Here is a 16,541-nt window from a genome sequence, read left to right on the forward strand (position 1 = left end):
GCAGAAGTCCCCCAGCCAGTGGCACAACTGTCAGCAAACTATGGCGATGTCTGTACTCCCCCTCTCTCCCTCAGCAGCCACCACACCAGTTTCATGGTTTTTAAAAGCACACGTGAACCACGCCATCGGGAACTCGGCCCATCGGAGGGGGAGAATCGAGGAGGCCCTGGTCGCTAATGATCTGCAAATGGTGTCTACAGTACGTGTGTTCCGGAACGCATTGACACCACTGTGATTTGGCGTCAAATCAGTGCCTGCCAAGGTTTTGGTGCCGGAATCGATTCTCTGCTCAATCGCCGTTCCCGATTTTGGCGTCGGCTGATGGAGAATCCCTCCCCTTGTTCTTTATGGTGAGGGATGTTTGTACGCCGGCATTTCCAATCAGATTGTAGGCAGTAAAAATCCGTCTGCTCTAATAAAACAATTATGGTAAGAATACTCCACTAAATGTGAGTCCATAGGTGTAAGTGTGTTCTTCAAAAATGGCACATGGACCTCGCAGCCGGTGTCCATAACCTCGTGGTCCCATTTAAAAGGGCCTTACGCTTCCCACTTCTGACACGGGGACGTGAACCAGCTTCTGGGGCATGGTGTTTATCTTTGTTATTATTTTTTTATTCAGCTTTTTAACATTCCTCATTTATTTTTGTGACGTTTTAATTTTGTTCACAACAACCTTGCTGGGGTACCACGTTCGAACTCTCTTACCAAATTGGGAATCATCCAGATTCTGTTGTTTCTTTACTTACATCAAATTGACCCTCAAAATGCCGAGTTGCGACTGCATCATGCTGGCTTGAGAAATAGGATTGAAGCTGAAAACAGCTTCAGAACCGCAGACTGGTGACTTAATAATAGAGCCTCTTCATAATCCCACACAATTCTTTTTTGTCAGCTCTGTATGTACTGTGTACGTTCCCTTGGCCGCATAAAAATACTTTTCACTGTACTTTGGTACATGTGACAATAAAGCAAATCAAATCAGAGCTACATGATCTCTGCATAAGTGCACGTTGGAGTTCTCCCAGTTGCTGTTATTATTATCGTCCCTGTATTCTGTTAATCAATCAGAAGTGGTGATGATCTTTCAGGAATTGTTGGAGGCAGGGAGGGTCCCAGAGGACTGGAAAATGGCTAATGTAACACCCCTGTTTAAGAAGGGAGGGAGGCAGAATTATAGGCTGGTTAGCCTGACTTCTGTCATTGGTAAGATTTTAGATTCCATTATTAAAGATGAGATTCCGGAGTACTTGGAAGTGCATGATAAAATAGGATTCGTCAAGGGGAGGTTAAGTCTGACAAATCTGTTGGAGTTCATTAACGAGGTAACAAGGAAGTTAGACGAAGGAGAGTCAGTGGACGTGGTTTATTTAGATTTCCAGAAGGCCTTTGACAAGGTGCCGATAGGAGGCCATTAAATAGGTTAAGAGCCCATGGTGTTAAATATAAGATACTGACATGGATAGAAGATTAGCTGACTGGCAGAAGGCAGAGAATGGGGATAAAGGAGACTTTTCAGGATGGTAGCTGGTGACGAGTGGTGCACCTCAGGGGGTCGATGTTGGAACCACAACTTTTCACAATATACATTAACGACCTGGAGGAAGGAACTGAAAGCACTGTTGCTCAGTTTGCAGATGATACAAAGATATACAGAGGGACAGATAGTATTGAGGAAGCAGGAGACTGCAGAAATACTTGGACAGGCTAGGAGGGAAAAGAAGTGACAGATGGAATACAATGTGGAAGAGTGTGAGGTTATGCACTTTGGTAGGATGAATGGAGGCATAGACTATTTTCTTATTAGGAAAAGGCTGAGGAAATCAGAAGCAAAAAGGGACTTCGGAGAGCTAATTCAGGATCCTCTTAAGTTTAATGTGCAGGTTCAGTAGGCAGTTAGGAAGGCAATGCAACATTAGCATTCATGTTGAGAGGGCTGGAATATAAGAGCAGGGATGTACTTCCCAGGATGTATAAGGCTCTGGTCCGACCTCATTTGGAGTATTGTGAGTTTTGCGCCCCGTATCTAAGGAAGCATGTGCTAGCCTTGGAAAGGGTCCTGAGGAGGTTCACAAGAATGTTCCCTGGAAGAGCTTGTCACATGAGGAGCAGTTGTGTACTCTGGGCCTGCACTCATTGAAGGATGAGGGGGGGGGGGGGGGGGGGGGGGGGGGTCTTATTGAAACCTATAGGATACTGAGAGTCCTAGATGGAGTGGACGTGAAGAGGATGTTTCCACTAGTAGGAAAAACTGGAACCCAAGGCTACAGCCTCAGACTGAAGATTTGATCCTTTAAAACAGAGATGAGGAGGAGTTTCTTCAGCCAGAGGGTGGTGAATCTGTGGAACTATTTGCTGCAGGCCAAATCACTGAGTGTCTTTAAGACAGAGAGAGATAGGTTCTTGACTAATAAGGGGATCAGGGATTATGGGGAGAAACCTGGAGAATGGAGGTGAGAAGCAGACCAGCTATGTTTGAATGGTGGAGCAGACTCAATGAGCTGAATGGCCTAATTCTGCTCCTTTGTCTTATGGCCTAAGTTAATTAGAACATAGAACATAGAGTGCAGAAGGAGGCCATTCGGCCCATTGAGTCTGCACCGACCCGTCTGAGCCCTCACTTACACCTTATCCCCATAACCCAATAACCCCTCCTAACCTTTTTTGGTCACTAAGGGCAATTTATCATGGCCAATCCACCTAACCTGGATGTCTTTGGACTGTGGGAGGAAACCGGAGCACCCGGAGGAAACATGCAGACTCCGCACAGACAGTCACCCAGCAGATAATCGAACTTGGGACTCTGGCGCTGTGAAGCCACAGTGCTAATCACTTGTGCTACCATGCTGCCCACAACGGTGCTGACTCTAAATTTAGCTGTAAGATGACTACCTTCGCAGTTCCGCATTTCTGTATCTTTATTTATTCATGGAATGAATAACATGTCAGACCAGCATTTATTGCCCATCCTCAATTTCCCTGGAGGTGGTGAAAATATGTGTGTGATTTAAACAATCAAATGCAATGGACTTGTAATTAAATTCACTACCCTTCCGTTCTCATGGGGAAGTAACCCAGTTATTTTCTATTCTTTAAATTTCGAGAACAAATTATTTTTTTCCAAATTAAGGGGCAATTTAGTGTGGCCAATCCACCTACCCTGCACATCTTTTGGGTGTTGGCGTGAGACCCACGCAGACATGGGGAGAATGTGCAAACTCCACGTGGACAGTGACCCGGGGTCGGTATCGAACCTGGGCCCTCATCACCATGAGGCAGCAGTGCTAACCACTGCACCACCGTGTTATTTTCACCACCGACCCAGTTATTTTCAAGCCATTAGGACAGCAAGGAGTTTTCAGATGAACATGTTAAATATTTATGCATTAGAAGCAATCCACGTGATTTCACTGCCGATTCAGTTCTCCCAGGTATTCAGTTCCTCCAGCTTATCTTCCAAAGCGAGAGGTTTAAAGATACCCCTGTCCACCACCCTCTATTCTATACCAAGGCTTCTCTAGATCAGTTCCTGCAAGGTTTAAAATCTGAGGTCAAATTTGTCCCGCCCACATTCTTCTCCCACTCTATTTGGTTATTCTGCACACAGCCAAACAAAATAAAGATTTGCACTTTTGTCAGTGCCTTTCATGGTCACGGGACACCCCCAAAGCACTTTACAGCCAAGGTGGTGCTGTCAATTGTTATGATACAGGAAACACAGCAACAAATTTGTTTTCACAGCAACCTACCGTAGACAGCAATGTGACCATCCTTTTGTGATGTTGATTGAGGGATAAGGATTGGCCAGGACACTAAGGATAACTCCCCTGCCCTTTTTCGCTCACGTGGCATGGGATCTTATGGCCACCAGCAGTGGCAGATGTGGGGCGGGGGAAGGTATTTAATATCTTGCCACCACAGGCCTGCCTCAATTTTTATTTTCAAGTCCTGGAATTGGACTTGAACCCACAACCGTTTTGACTCTGAGCACAGAACTCTCCACCAGCTGATTCACGGCAGACAAAATGCTTTGTCAATACTAAAGCTACAGCATATTCAATTTTAAAATCCATATATACCTACAAAGAATGCACTTTCATTCCTAGAAAGCTTTCTCTCCCTTGCGCAGAGCTGACACAAAAGGAGGTGACATTTATAAAACACTGCTTGGTTGTCAGTTGCTGCGAATAGTCAGAGGTCACATTGAAAGGCAGTTACAACATACAGATCACACCTGTACCAATGATAATGGGACTCCTGGGGCCAACATGACCAGTAACCTATATAAAGAAGATAGGTTCTATTTATAAACCACTCGTGGCACAGTCCATAATTCACTCTGACTCTGTGGCTCATGATTTATAGGCATAGGAAAATAAACCATATTTACTGTGCCTCAATAACTTATTCTGTTAGACATCATTTAGTGAATATTTCAACAACATTAATTGAATTAGTAAGCAAAAAAAAGAGCTTTAATAGTTTACTGTATTCATTTGAATACAATGTTCCATTATAACTCGAGGCATTATACCAAATTACAGTGGTTACACTGCAGAAGGAGGCCATTCAGCCCATTGTGTCTGCACCAGCTCTCCGAATGAGCAATTCATTTAGTGCCATTCTCCCTGTAACCCTGCATATTCTTCCTCTTCAAATAACAGCCTAATTTCCCTTCTCCAGCGCACACACTGTGCATTCTGGATCTCAACAGCTTGCTGCATGAAATAGGTTTCTCGTAGTGCTTTTGCTTTTTTGGTGTCAATTATATATCTGTGCCCCCTCGTCCTCAATCGTCTCAAATGGGATCAGTTTTTCCTCATATACTCTGTCCAGACCCCTCATGATTTTGAGTCCTCTATCAAATCTTTCTCACCCAAGGAAAACAGTTCTAACTTGTCCAATCAACCCTCGTTTCTGTAGTTCCTTAGCCCTGGAACCATTCTTGTGAATCTTTTCTGCACTCACGCCTTCCCTAAAATGTGGCACCCAGTAAAAAACTGAATACTCCAGGTTGAAGCTGAATTAGTGCCTTGTATAATTTCAACATAACCTCCTTGCTCTTGCAATCTATGGCTCTTGGATGTTTATTAACCACTCTCAACTGGTCTTGCCACCTTCAATGACTTATAGATTTGTACAGCCAGGTTCCTCTGCTCCTGCATCCCCTTCACAATTGTACCCTTTACAGGATTTTGTATTCACTCCATGGTCTTCATATCTAAATGAATCATTTCACATTTCTCCTCAATGAGCTTCAACTGCCATCTATTTGTCTATGTCCTTTTGAAGTTCATAGAATCATCGGCCCATCGAGTCTGCATCGGCCCTTGGAAAGAGCACCCTACTTAAGCCCACATATCCTCCCTATCCCCGTAACCCAGCAACTCAACCTAGCCTTTTTGGACACTAAAGGCAATTTGGATTTTTTGGGGGGATTTGTTTATCGTCACGTGTACTGAGGTACAGTGAAAAGTATTTTTCTGTGAGCAGCTCAACAGATCATTAAGTACATAGGAAGAAAAGGGAATAAAAGAAAATACATAACAGGGCAACACAAGATATTCAATGTAACTACGTAAACACTGGCATCGGATGAGGCATACAGGGTATCGTTTTAATGAGGTCAGTCCATAAGAGGGTCATTTAGGTGTCTGGTGACAGTGGGGAAGAAGCTGTTTTTGAGTCTGTTTGTGCGTGTTCTCAGACTTCTGTATCTCCTGCCCGATGGAAGAAGTTGGAAGAGTGAGTAAGCCGGGTGGGAGGGATCTTTGATTATGCTGCCCGCTTTCCCCAGGCAGCGGGAGGTGTAGATGGAGTCAATGGATGGGAGGTAGGTTCGTATGATGGACTGGGCAGTATTCACGACTCTTAGCATGGCCCATCCACCTAACCTGCACATCTTTGGACTGTGGGAAGAAACTAGAGCACCCGGAGGAAACCCACGCAGACACGGGGAGACTCCGCACAGACAGTGACCCAAGCCGGGAATTGAACCTGGGACCCTGGAGCTATGATGTAACAGTGCTAACCACTGTGATACCGTGCCACCCATAGTTCTTCACTATTGCCTGCACAGCTCACAATGCTTCCAAGTTTCGTAACATCTGCAAATTTTGAAATTGTGCTCTGTACACCAAGGGATGGTCCCTACTATATAACAGGAAAAGCAAGAGTTCCAACACTGATCCCTGGGGAACGCACTATAAATCCTCTGCCAGACCATAAAACATCCATTAGACGCTACTCTGTTTGCTGTCACACAGACAATTTTGGATCCATGGTGCTTCTTACTTATATTAAATTCTTCGGGGATGCATCAGAGTGGATCTATAACAGCAACAATATGCATTTATGGAGAGCCTTGTCCCTTAACAGGAGAATTATAAAGTAGAATTTGACAGAGAGCCACACAAGGAGATATTAGGTCATATGATCAAAACCTAGGTTGAAGTATGTTTTAAATAGGGTTGTGAAGGAGGAAAGTGAGGTTGAGAGGTGTAGGGAGGGAATGCAAGAGTTTGGGGCCTGAGCAGCGGAGGTATAGTCGTTAATTGCAGAGCAACTAAATTTGGGGATTCTCAAGCAGACAGTATTCAAGGCGCACAGCTATCGGAGGGTTGTAGGGCTGGAAGAGATTACAGACATAAGGAGGGGTGAGGACATGGAGGAATTTGAAAACAAAAATTTTGTTTATCCGGGTCTCAATGTAGGTTAATCAACATAGAGATGGAGGTTGATGGTTAATTACCTCTGAACATAGCCAGGTTCTCAATCATACCATAATGCAAGACCCCAAAGCCTGAGTTCACTCTCTCCTTTCATCTTTACCTAGCACAGCACTGCGGTTTCTGTTGATCACCTCATTTATTGGCCAATTCAACAGATAAATTGGCTCTGCGTTTGAATTTTTCACCCCTACCAAGTAACTCACTATCTTCCATCTTCACCGCTTGCCCAAGTGTAATTCTTGCTTCAGTTTGAGGGCTGGAGATTTGAATTTACCTGATGCCGGATTGACTTGGAATGAGGACTTTCGGATTGACCAGCTTGAGTATTATTCACCTCCCTTTCAAGACCCAGATGTCTTAAGCATCATCTTGAGGGTAACCATGATCCCAAACAAACAATAATACTTTCCACTACTTCCAGCCCTTTTGACTTGATTCCATATTTGTATGTAGCTTCTTGTTCGCTGTAATAAAGCTTATTTCCTCCATAATCTACCTTTTATTGCCCTTATCTACTCATCGGCCAATTCCTGATCACTCAACTACCTTGCTTGGCTTATGCTTTCTAACATAGTTCATTGTATAACGACCATTGTTTGCCCCATTCTAAACTTCTGGTATCACCCTTTCTGTTGAATGATCCCACCCTCTAGCAATTCTAACTAACGTCTCATACCTAATGTAACTCATCTTCTGACCAGAGAGACATCTAAAAGCCTACCTTGGTGAAGAAAGAGAGTCCGTTGTCATCAGCGAATGATCTCATGCCAATAGGGAATATGACAAAGGGGTGTGGTGCATGTGAAGAAAATATATGAAGGGTGGAACGTCAACAATATTTTGGAAGTTAATGGGTATGGATGGGAAAAAATGTTTTCTTTGGAACCATTTACCATTGAAAGACTGCCTTTCATAATCTTGGATGAGCCCAAACATTCTTAAATTGTAGACAAGATTTAAAGCATCTCCTATGCTTCTTCCAAATATCTATCCCTACACTCCAACCCGACTACATATTCATCTCCCTGATCTTTACTGTCCTATTTGATCCTGGGCTGGGAGTCAAAAGCTAAATGGTCTCCATCACCAAGATTACTTTCTTCCATATCCATGGTATCACACACCCAGACACTCAGCTTATTCAGATCTCTGTTAAAATACATGGCTCTTCTTTCATTTTCTCCAAATGCATCCTGCATTTCCTCTTCCTCTTTCTGGGCTTCACTCCATCTGCCCAAACCTTTGGCACCCACATCATGTCCCACTCATCCATTAAGCCCATCTTCACTTCCCAGTGTGTTCCTATTCCCCCAGTATCAGATTCAAAATCCTCATTCTAATGTACAAATCCCTCTTCCCGACATGTCCCCAAAACCTCCTCCGTCCCTTTTTTCCAACCTTATACCCTTCAATCCAAAAACCCCGACACCCTTTCAAGCTACAATGGCACAGACTTTAGCTCTGGTGTCCTAACCCTTTGGAGCTCCCTCCGCAAAACCCTCGACCTTCTTCACAGTTTGCAAGCTGAAGAGTGTTTTTTTTAACAGTTTGAGATACTTGGAGAAAGCTCCTTCTTTGACCATTAGATTCACATCCAGGTTATATAAACAAGACAATTCAAACGGTCAGTGAAAACCAAGCTACTGATCGAAGTGTATTGAATGAGACTAGTTTTTATTTAAGAAAGGAAGGCTTGTATTTATATAACGTTTATCACAAGATGTCTCAAACAACGTTACAACCAATAAAGTACATTCTGAGGAAGTGTAGTCCCTGTTATACTGCAGGAAATGCAGCTAATTTGCAAACAGTAAGCTCCACAAACAGCCTGCGATAATGACCAGATAACCTGTTTTTATGATGTTGATTGATGGTTAAAGATTGGACAGGACCCCAGAGAGAATCCCCCAGTTCTTCTTCTGCTACATCCACCTTTGAGAAGGGGCCTCAGTTTAACACCTCATCTGGAAGATACTACAACACTCTCAGTGTCACGATGAACACAAACTAAGGATATTTTTTCTGTGAAGCAAGGCTGACAATTATTTGTGTTGATAAATTCCTTTGTTACACGTTTAAGGATGTTTGTCAGGTGGAACTTGAAACATCCTCAATGGAAGGAAACATCTATATTAAAAAAAGGTGCAAGACAGACATCTGGTGGTGCCTAATAGGTATGGCACCTGTTTGTTCAGGGACAAAGAAAATCTGTGGATAATCCCTGGATAGACAAACATCTCCACCTTTGTATTGACAAAGCAAATGTTCACATTATTTTATTAATTCCAGTTCTATGGAAGCATTTAAGATTTAATTTGCAGTATTGGATATTATCTTAAATCATCATTATTTTATGGAAACACTAGTTGCAAACACCTGAGCTAATTATTAAAGGAAGGCAAGGGCTAAATTGGATTTTATTTCACAATTAATCATGGTTATCCCAGTTAATAATGCAGTAATTGAAAATAGATCTAAACATGAAAAATATATTGAAGCTCATTTTAAGTTATTTTCTCCACATGCGCACACAATATTTATATACACACCAACACAGAGACACACAATGTATAATATATTCCAATTATCGTCCCGCACCTAGTGGTGCAATAGGGCAGATGTTTGTCTGTTTCCATAGCCAGTAATTCTTCAAACAGATTGCTAGTCTTTCGCCAGGGGGGTTTACAGCTTGAGGCGTGCCACTCGGCATCAAGCATGGTGGACTAGGGCAGCACAGTGGCGTAGTCTCATGGCGCCGAGGTCCCAGGTTCGATCCCGGCTCTGGGTCACTGTCCGTGTGGAGTTTGCACATTCTCCCCGTGTTTGCGTGGGTTTCACCTCCACAACTCAAAGATGTGCAAGGTAGGCAGATTAAACATGCCACATTGCCCCTTAATTGGAAAAAAATGAATTGGGCACTCTAAATTTATATTTTAAAAAAGCATGGTGGACTAGGAGTCTCTACTACTCCTTACCACCAGCCATCAGAGTGTTTGGAAGGATTTGCAGGTTGGCACATTCAAATTGAATGTACCTTCCTTGGCCACCAAGTCCTGGGGTGGGACTGGAACCCAGAGGTTCCAGCACAGAGACAGGGACGCTATTGATTGTGCTGCAAGATTTTAACAGAATATGTATACACTACATATATATTTATATATACCCCCATATAGAAATAATGAACAGAATCTAAGAGCAATCCTAACCAGATTAAATCATCTTGAAATTCATTACTTTTATGCTATGTAATATTCTTAAATGCATGTAAGGTTATTTGCACTAGCGTAGTCTATCGTAATACATTCATTTTAAACAGCGTTCTGAAAAAATCATATGTTTTCACCTTTGATGATTGCTTATAGTGTGACCCCCCCCCCCCCCCCCCCCGCCCAAATATTGAGATTAGGCAATATCTCACCAGTCCCTTGAACACACTGGAAAACATGGGAGTAATTATTACCTCATGGTGTAAAGCAGAGTTCCATCGTCCACCAGCCGCAGGAGCTTGTTCGGTGTGGTCATGTTGTGAGCTATCGATTTCTTGCCATTGTGAAAGAAAGTGTCTGGAGTCCAGATCTTACTCGCCAGCATGTTGTTCAGAGACAGGAGCTGCATCGGCCCTTTAAACTTCAGGCGTTCGTCCTTCCAACTCTGGCGGAAGAATACATCGATTGTGTACTCCTGTCAGGGAACAGGCAGTGATTGGCGTGGTGTCTCTTTGGAAAATGTGCAATCCATCCTCGTAAAAGCAACTTTAACTTACCATTTCAGTGTCCGAGACCGGGCCAAAGCTTGTCACGTAGATATCTGTCTTAACCTCAGTGATTCTTTCTGTAAAAGATCAAACCACAAATCAACATGTTACCCACCCATCAAACACCATCTTTAGCTGTTTACCTTGTAGTCCCATAAATATTTTTAGGATTTTTCTTTAAAGCACACTGCTTGCTCTCTTCCTTTTTAATGGAAGAAAGTTATGGACTCATCGTGAAGGTTGAGCCTTTGAGAAGAGGCCATTCAACCCATCGTTCCTGTGCCAGCTCTCGGAAAGAGAAATTCAATTTGTCCCGCACCTCTTTCCCCAGAGTCTTGGAAATGTCTCATTTTCCAAGTAATTATCCAGTTCACTTGGAAATTTCCTATCACCCCCCCCATTCCCCCAAACTCGGCTCCCCATCCCGTTATTTTGTTCAATTATCTTCAAGGAGGCTCAAACTTGTTTTTTTTTAAAACTAACCGTTACATTAAATAAAACCGTTTCTGATATGCCCGGCCACTGTCCCACTCCCGTGCATTGGTTGGGGACAGTCACATCATCAGACTTGAGAGAAAATGAGCTTGGGACACCAAGGCCAGTTTAATGAACTCACCTCCCAGTCCCGGCCGAAGTCTGTTATCGTAACCGTCCAGAAGCCCGTCCAAAATGCGAGTGAAGATGGTAATGTTGTCATTGGTGTGTTGTTTCAGCGCTGGAGAAACGCTCTGTGACAAACTGAGAAAGAGGTTTTGCATGCAAGCGGTTAAAAAGAAGAAATCGCTGATTTATATTCTCCATTAACGTGATAAAGTCTTGGCGTTTTAATTGTGTACGAGGTTGATAGATCAATACTAAACTATGACTCATTCTCAACCCCCCTGCTAATCCAGAAATGCATTTGAACTAACTTTTTTTTTTCTGGGACTGTGTTTCCGCATTCAGAGCTGAACGATAGAGGGGTGAAGTCACACGACACATAGACAACCCCCACCCTTCCCCGGGTTGACCACCCCAATTTAGAGCAGAATGTTTAAACCTGCCGTATTCCTTCAATTCCGGTTTGAACTAAAGGGTAACGCGAGCGTGGTGTCTCGTAAATGATACAGATGAGTAACATACTAATTATCTGTAAGTGTTTTAGAGGGGGAGAAAATCAGAAAGGCATTAAGCACTAACTGTTGAGTAAGCAACGCATAGTGCTGAATATCCGCCCTTGGCTAGCATGACAGATGACAGGTTGTACATAATGGATTATTACAGTAATTGGAAAGAAAATGAAATGAAAATGAAAATCACTTATTGTCACAAGTAGGTTTCAAATGAAGTTACTGTGAAAACCTCCTGGTCACCACATTCCGGCGCCTGTTCAGGGAGGCTGGTATCGGAATTGAACCTTGCTGCTGGCTTGCCTTGGTCTGCTTTAAAAGCCTGCGATTTAGCCCTGTGCTAAACCAGCCCTTAAAAATCGGTTCTAATTGAAAGAATCTAAACAGCAGCTGAGTTAAGGTGTTCCAGAGACGATCACCTTGGACAGGAACGACCTCACCCTGCATTATCCATTCCAATATAGACCCAGGACATTAAACCATCCTGAACTAGCTTCAACCATGTCTACCCGACGCTGCTTCGTGTCAAACTCGAGTCCCACTCCCATCAAACTTCACAGCTGCCAGGAACTTCTGGAAACTTACCTCGGGCGCCAGGTTAGACTTGACACAAGGAGCAACCACAGCGTGCTCAATTTGTCCAACTTCCCACCGTCCATTTCCACAGCACGCTGGTTTGAAAATCCCAATCCCCGACCGAGGCTGGTCCGACAGAGAGGCAGGGCTCAAGAAACCTGAGATTATTAATAAACGCAGTGAATAATATGAACAATATTAGGCGGCCCAAGCGGTGACCCAGCAGAGCATATTACCTCGGTTTACTTCTTTCGCTCTAAGGGGCGGGGAAATATAAATTAAAGTCACCGATGTAGCGCCTGGTACAGAAATCCCTCGAGTCAGATTACTGCCGAGGTTAGAGCATTATTTTTTTTTTGCGATAGTTTTCAATTGAACAACTACCTTCTGGGTCATTGTTGGGTGTGTGGCAGGATTTGCATCAAGACAGAGGCTGGGAATGTCATCAGTCCAGGCAAGTAGCGCTGTTCCTTCAGCACCAGTATTCACACAGACAATCGATTGTACAGAATGAATTTAATTATTTTAAATCTTTGCAACGAGCGTATAATTGAGGTCATTAATATTTTAAAAATGCTTTGGCTATTCTCCCCGACGCACAGTATTATATTTTAAATATATCCTATCGTACCTTATTGCACATGACAAACAAAAGAGTCGAGCGGACCAAACATTGATGCCATCCAACTTTAAATACCTTCAGACCAGAGAACAATCACTTGGCGCTGTCCGTTCAGCACTTGGGGCTGTCCATTAAGCACTTGGCGCTGTCCGTTCAGCACCAGTAAGGAAGCGGCCAGGCTGCAGTGAAAGAGAGCGAGCTTTGCTTCCCGGCACTCTGCACCCTTTTCTGGCCAGTCAGCGGGTTGAGTTTACCACCAGTCTGTTCATCGCCGCTCGCCAGGAGAAGGCTGTCGGAGTCAGGTTGTGTGGCTCGCAGGGGGTAGGGAGCGGGGGTGCAGCGGTGAAGCTACATGCGATCTGCTGCTGCCGGCACCACTCTAATCCTGGGGCTGGGGCCGGGGCGGGAGGGAGGGGGGGGGGGGGGCAGAAAGAGGAGGAGGAACGCCTGCGCTCCAGGAGCTGCACCCTCTCCAGGCATCTCTGCCAGTCAGCCAATCATCTGTTCGGTCCTTATGTGGGTGTTCACAGGGAGGGGATAAAGCAATTCAGTTGCCACATTGGAAGACGAAGGGGGAGTAGGGATGTGGTCGAGGCTTTGGGGGGGGGGGGGGGGCATCTGAACAGTCTTTCTTTGTAATGCAGAGTGTACAAAATAGGGATCAGACCTCGTTCTTGCACAGCCCGTAAAGTCCACGAATGTTACCGGGGTTAGGGTGAGTGGAGCACCACTGACTCATTGTGATCCTGTGATCTGTAATGCACAGGTCAGGAATACAAGATATAGGAATTATATCAGAAGTGGGTGGTTTAGCCTTTGGAGCCTGCTCCACCATTCAATCAGATCATGACTGATCTCTTCCTGGTCTCAAATCCACCACTTTTCCTGTTCCCACAGTCCACTTTTCCAGTATGGGAATTGAACCCGTGCTGCTGGCCTTGTTCTGTATTACAAGCCAGCTGATTAGCCCACTGTGCTAAACCAACCCCATGGTGTCACTCTCCCGCCTTTCTCCCGTGGCCCTGCACATTTTTTCTTTTCAGATAATAATCCAGGAACTGCACAAAGTGTGACTTTACTCACGGGGTAAACCTGGAAGCAGGTCCAGTGCAGTGAATTCAGTCAACTGAAGTTTAGGGTGATTCAAGTCCGGGTATGAGTACTGAGGGCTTGGCAGGGGCATGGAAGGATAATGAACACAGTTAAACTTAGTTGATTGTATGCACATTTACCTTGATAGAGTGATGTATTCGGTAGGGTTCTGAAAGAGCTATCATGAAGAAATCAGACATTGGGAGAGATTAGACTCTGGAACTGTATATGGACAATGCTTGTAGGATATCAATATGCGGACTTTACAAGAAACCTGATTCAGTGATAATAGTTTAATATGCAGAGATTTAAATAGTATGGCTGGAGTCCACAGATGTACAATATTTCAACAAACAGTTAGCGACAGAACCAAATTCTTGAGTGTAACCCTGTACGCTGCGGTGGGACGGCTGATCAAACAATATCAGGATCTTTAGAATTGTAAGATAGTGAGACTTAACTCTTCAAGATTGCACATGCCCAGAGTATATGGGTCAGCATTTCCAGATCATTTAGGTTTGTGAGAGGCGACCGCAGTAACTACAGTATCGTGAACACGAAGGACCACTCTATAAAACAAAGTCATGCTCTGGTACCTATTTCGGACTTGAAGACAATCGGTGTGGGGAACCCGGTGGCCACTTCCAGGGCAGCACGGTAGCATAGTGGTTAGCACAATTGCTTCACAGCTCCAGGGTCCCAGGTTCAATACCCAGCTTGGGCCACTGTCTGTGCGGAGTCTGCACGTTCTCCCCATGTGTGCGTGGGTTTCCTATGGGTGCTCCGGTTTCCTCCCACAGTCCAAAGATGTGCAGTTTAGGTGGATTGGCCATGCTAAATTGCCCTTAGTGTCCAAAATAGCCCTTAGTGTTGGGTGGGGTTGCTGGGTGGTGGGGGTGGGGTGGAGGTATGGGCTTGGGTGGAGTGCTCTTTCCAAGAGTCGGTGCAGACTCGATGAGCCAAATGGCCTCCTTCTGCACTGTAAATTCTATGATTCTAGTAGTGCAAATCCTTAAAGAGGGGGAAATTAACAGGAATCGATTGGATATTTCAACTATTGGTTTTGGAAGAAAGCTGATCAATGTAAAGTGGAATTACCAGAGAGGGTCGACAGTTACAGAATGGACACTGTAGGAACGAATAGAATTATGTAGAAGTGGATTATTTTAAGACTGGACTCTATGATCAGAAAACCTCAAACCTAGGCGGTCCTCATTCTGCAATTTACCGGTTTTGCATAATGATCTTTATCCAGGCCAATGACCTCTTTCCTCTTCTTCCTTGGACTTCGGCCAAAATCATTTTCATGACTATCCAGCCTCCTCTCAAATCCTATGTTTATTATTGCTATGGTTGCTAGTTGGGCTCTGTAATTAGTTTACTATCACCTCAAAGGTTTTGTGGGTTTGGCTCACTAAATTCTAATTGGTTTTCAATTTTAGTCTTCTCCCGTTACTTGCTATCCCCCGGTTACCTGATGACTCATCTTACATTTATCAGATAACATGGAAGGCCCCACTCTATCCACTCAAACTGAATTTCTGTTTTTTTAACTGCTAATATTGCCTGTGGCAATACAGTTCTATGAGTGTTGCTTTGGGATCCTTTTTAATGTAGCATTCTGACCAATCTCTACATGCCAATCTAAAGCAGGTGACTTTTGGCAAAGCTTGTGAGGCACAGCCTCTGAGCCCAATCACGCCCATATCCCCAAGAGGTTGAATAAACTTGCTTTGTTCTCACTGGAATGAAGGAGGTTCAGGGGCGACCTGATGGAGGTCTACAAAATTATGAGGGGCATAGACAGAGTGGATAATCAGAGACTTTTTCCCAGGGTAGAGGGGTCATTTACTAGGGGGCATAAGTTTAAGGTGCGAGGAGCAAGGGTTAGTGGAGATGTACGAGGCAAGTTTTTTTACACAGAGGGTAGTGGGTGCCTGGAACTCACTGACGGAGGAGGTTGTGGAAGGGCCTGTTCCTGTGCTGTACTTTTCTTTGTTCTTTGTTTGCTTTGTCCATAGACACTTGCAGTTTGCAGTGTGAGTTATTGCATAGTGATCATAATTGGGCCAATTTCACCTTTCCTAACCTAATAATACCCTAATGCTACTTTGCCTCAGATCAGACAAGGGACCCCAGGAATCAATCCTGAGAGTTGTCATCTACAAATCTTTTTTTAAAAAAAATATCTAAGACCCAAAAATAAATAGCTATAAATCTGAAACAGAAAGAAAAAGTGCGGAGAACACTTAGGCTCATCAACACTGGAGAGAGAGAAAAATATATAATCTTTGTGAAGAAAAGGGCAGCACGGTAGCATGGTGGTTAGCATAAATGTTTCACAGCTCCAGGGTCCCAGGTTCGATTCCCGGCTGGGTCACTGTCTGTGCAGAGTCTGCACGTCCTCCCCGTGTGTGCGTGGGTTTCCTCCGGGTGCTCCGGTTTCCTCCCACAGCCCAAAGATGTGCGGGTTAGGTGGATTGGCCATGCTAAATTGCCTGTAGTGTCCTAAAAAGTAAGGATAAGGGGGGGGGGGGGGGGTTGTTGGGTTACGAGTATAGGGTGGATACGTCGGTTTGAGTAGGGTGATCATTGCTCGGCACAACATCGAGGGCCGAAGGGCCTGTTCTGTGCTGTACTGTTCTATGTTCTATGTT

General features: G+C 44.2%; 2 protein-coding genes across 4 annotated transcripts in view; one reads left to right on the plus strand and one right to left on the minus strand.

The window, feature by feature from the left end:
- Positions 1-13,193, minus strand: part of gabra5 (gamma-aminobutyric acid type A receptor subunit alpha5) — a 92,372-nt gene extending 79,179 nt beyond the window's left edge. Inside the window, exons 1-5 of one of the 2 annotated variants that reach the window (XM_038817637.1) lie at positions 12,868-13,193; positions 12,180-12,328; positions 11,102-11,223; positions 10,495-10,562; positions 10,192-10,412 (exon numbers count right to left, since the gene is read on the minus strand). In XM_038817637.1, coding sequence (XP_038673565.1) covers positions 10,192-10,412; positions 10,495-10,562; positions 11,102-11,223; positions 12,180-12,253 — 485 coding nt within the window. In that variant the 5' untranslated portion in view covers positions 12,254-12,328; positions 12,868-13,193. Of the gene's footprint in view, positions 1-10,191; positions 10,413-10,494; positions 10,563-11,101; positions 11,224-12,179; positions 12,329-12,801 lie in introns of both variants that reach the window. The other variant, XM_038817638.1, reaches the window with a different exon arrangement.
- Positions 1-16,541, plus strand: part of gabrb3 (gamma-aminobutyric acid type A receptor subunit beta3) — a 628,623-nt gene that overhangs the window by 48,961 nt on the left and 563,121 nt on the right. The window lies entirely within an intron of this gene.

This window comes from Scyliorhinus canicula, chromosome 14, assembly GCF_902713615.1.
Source record: "Scyliorhinus canicula chromosome 14, sScyCan1.1, whole genome shotgun sequence".
NCBI classification, from domain to species: Eukaryota; Metazoa; Chordata; class Chondrichthyes; order Carcharhiniformes; family Scyliorhinidae; genus Scyliorhinus; species Scyliorhinus canicula.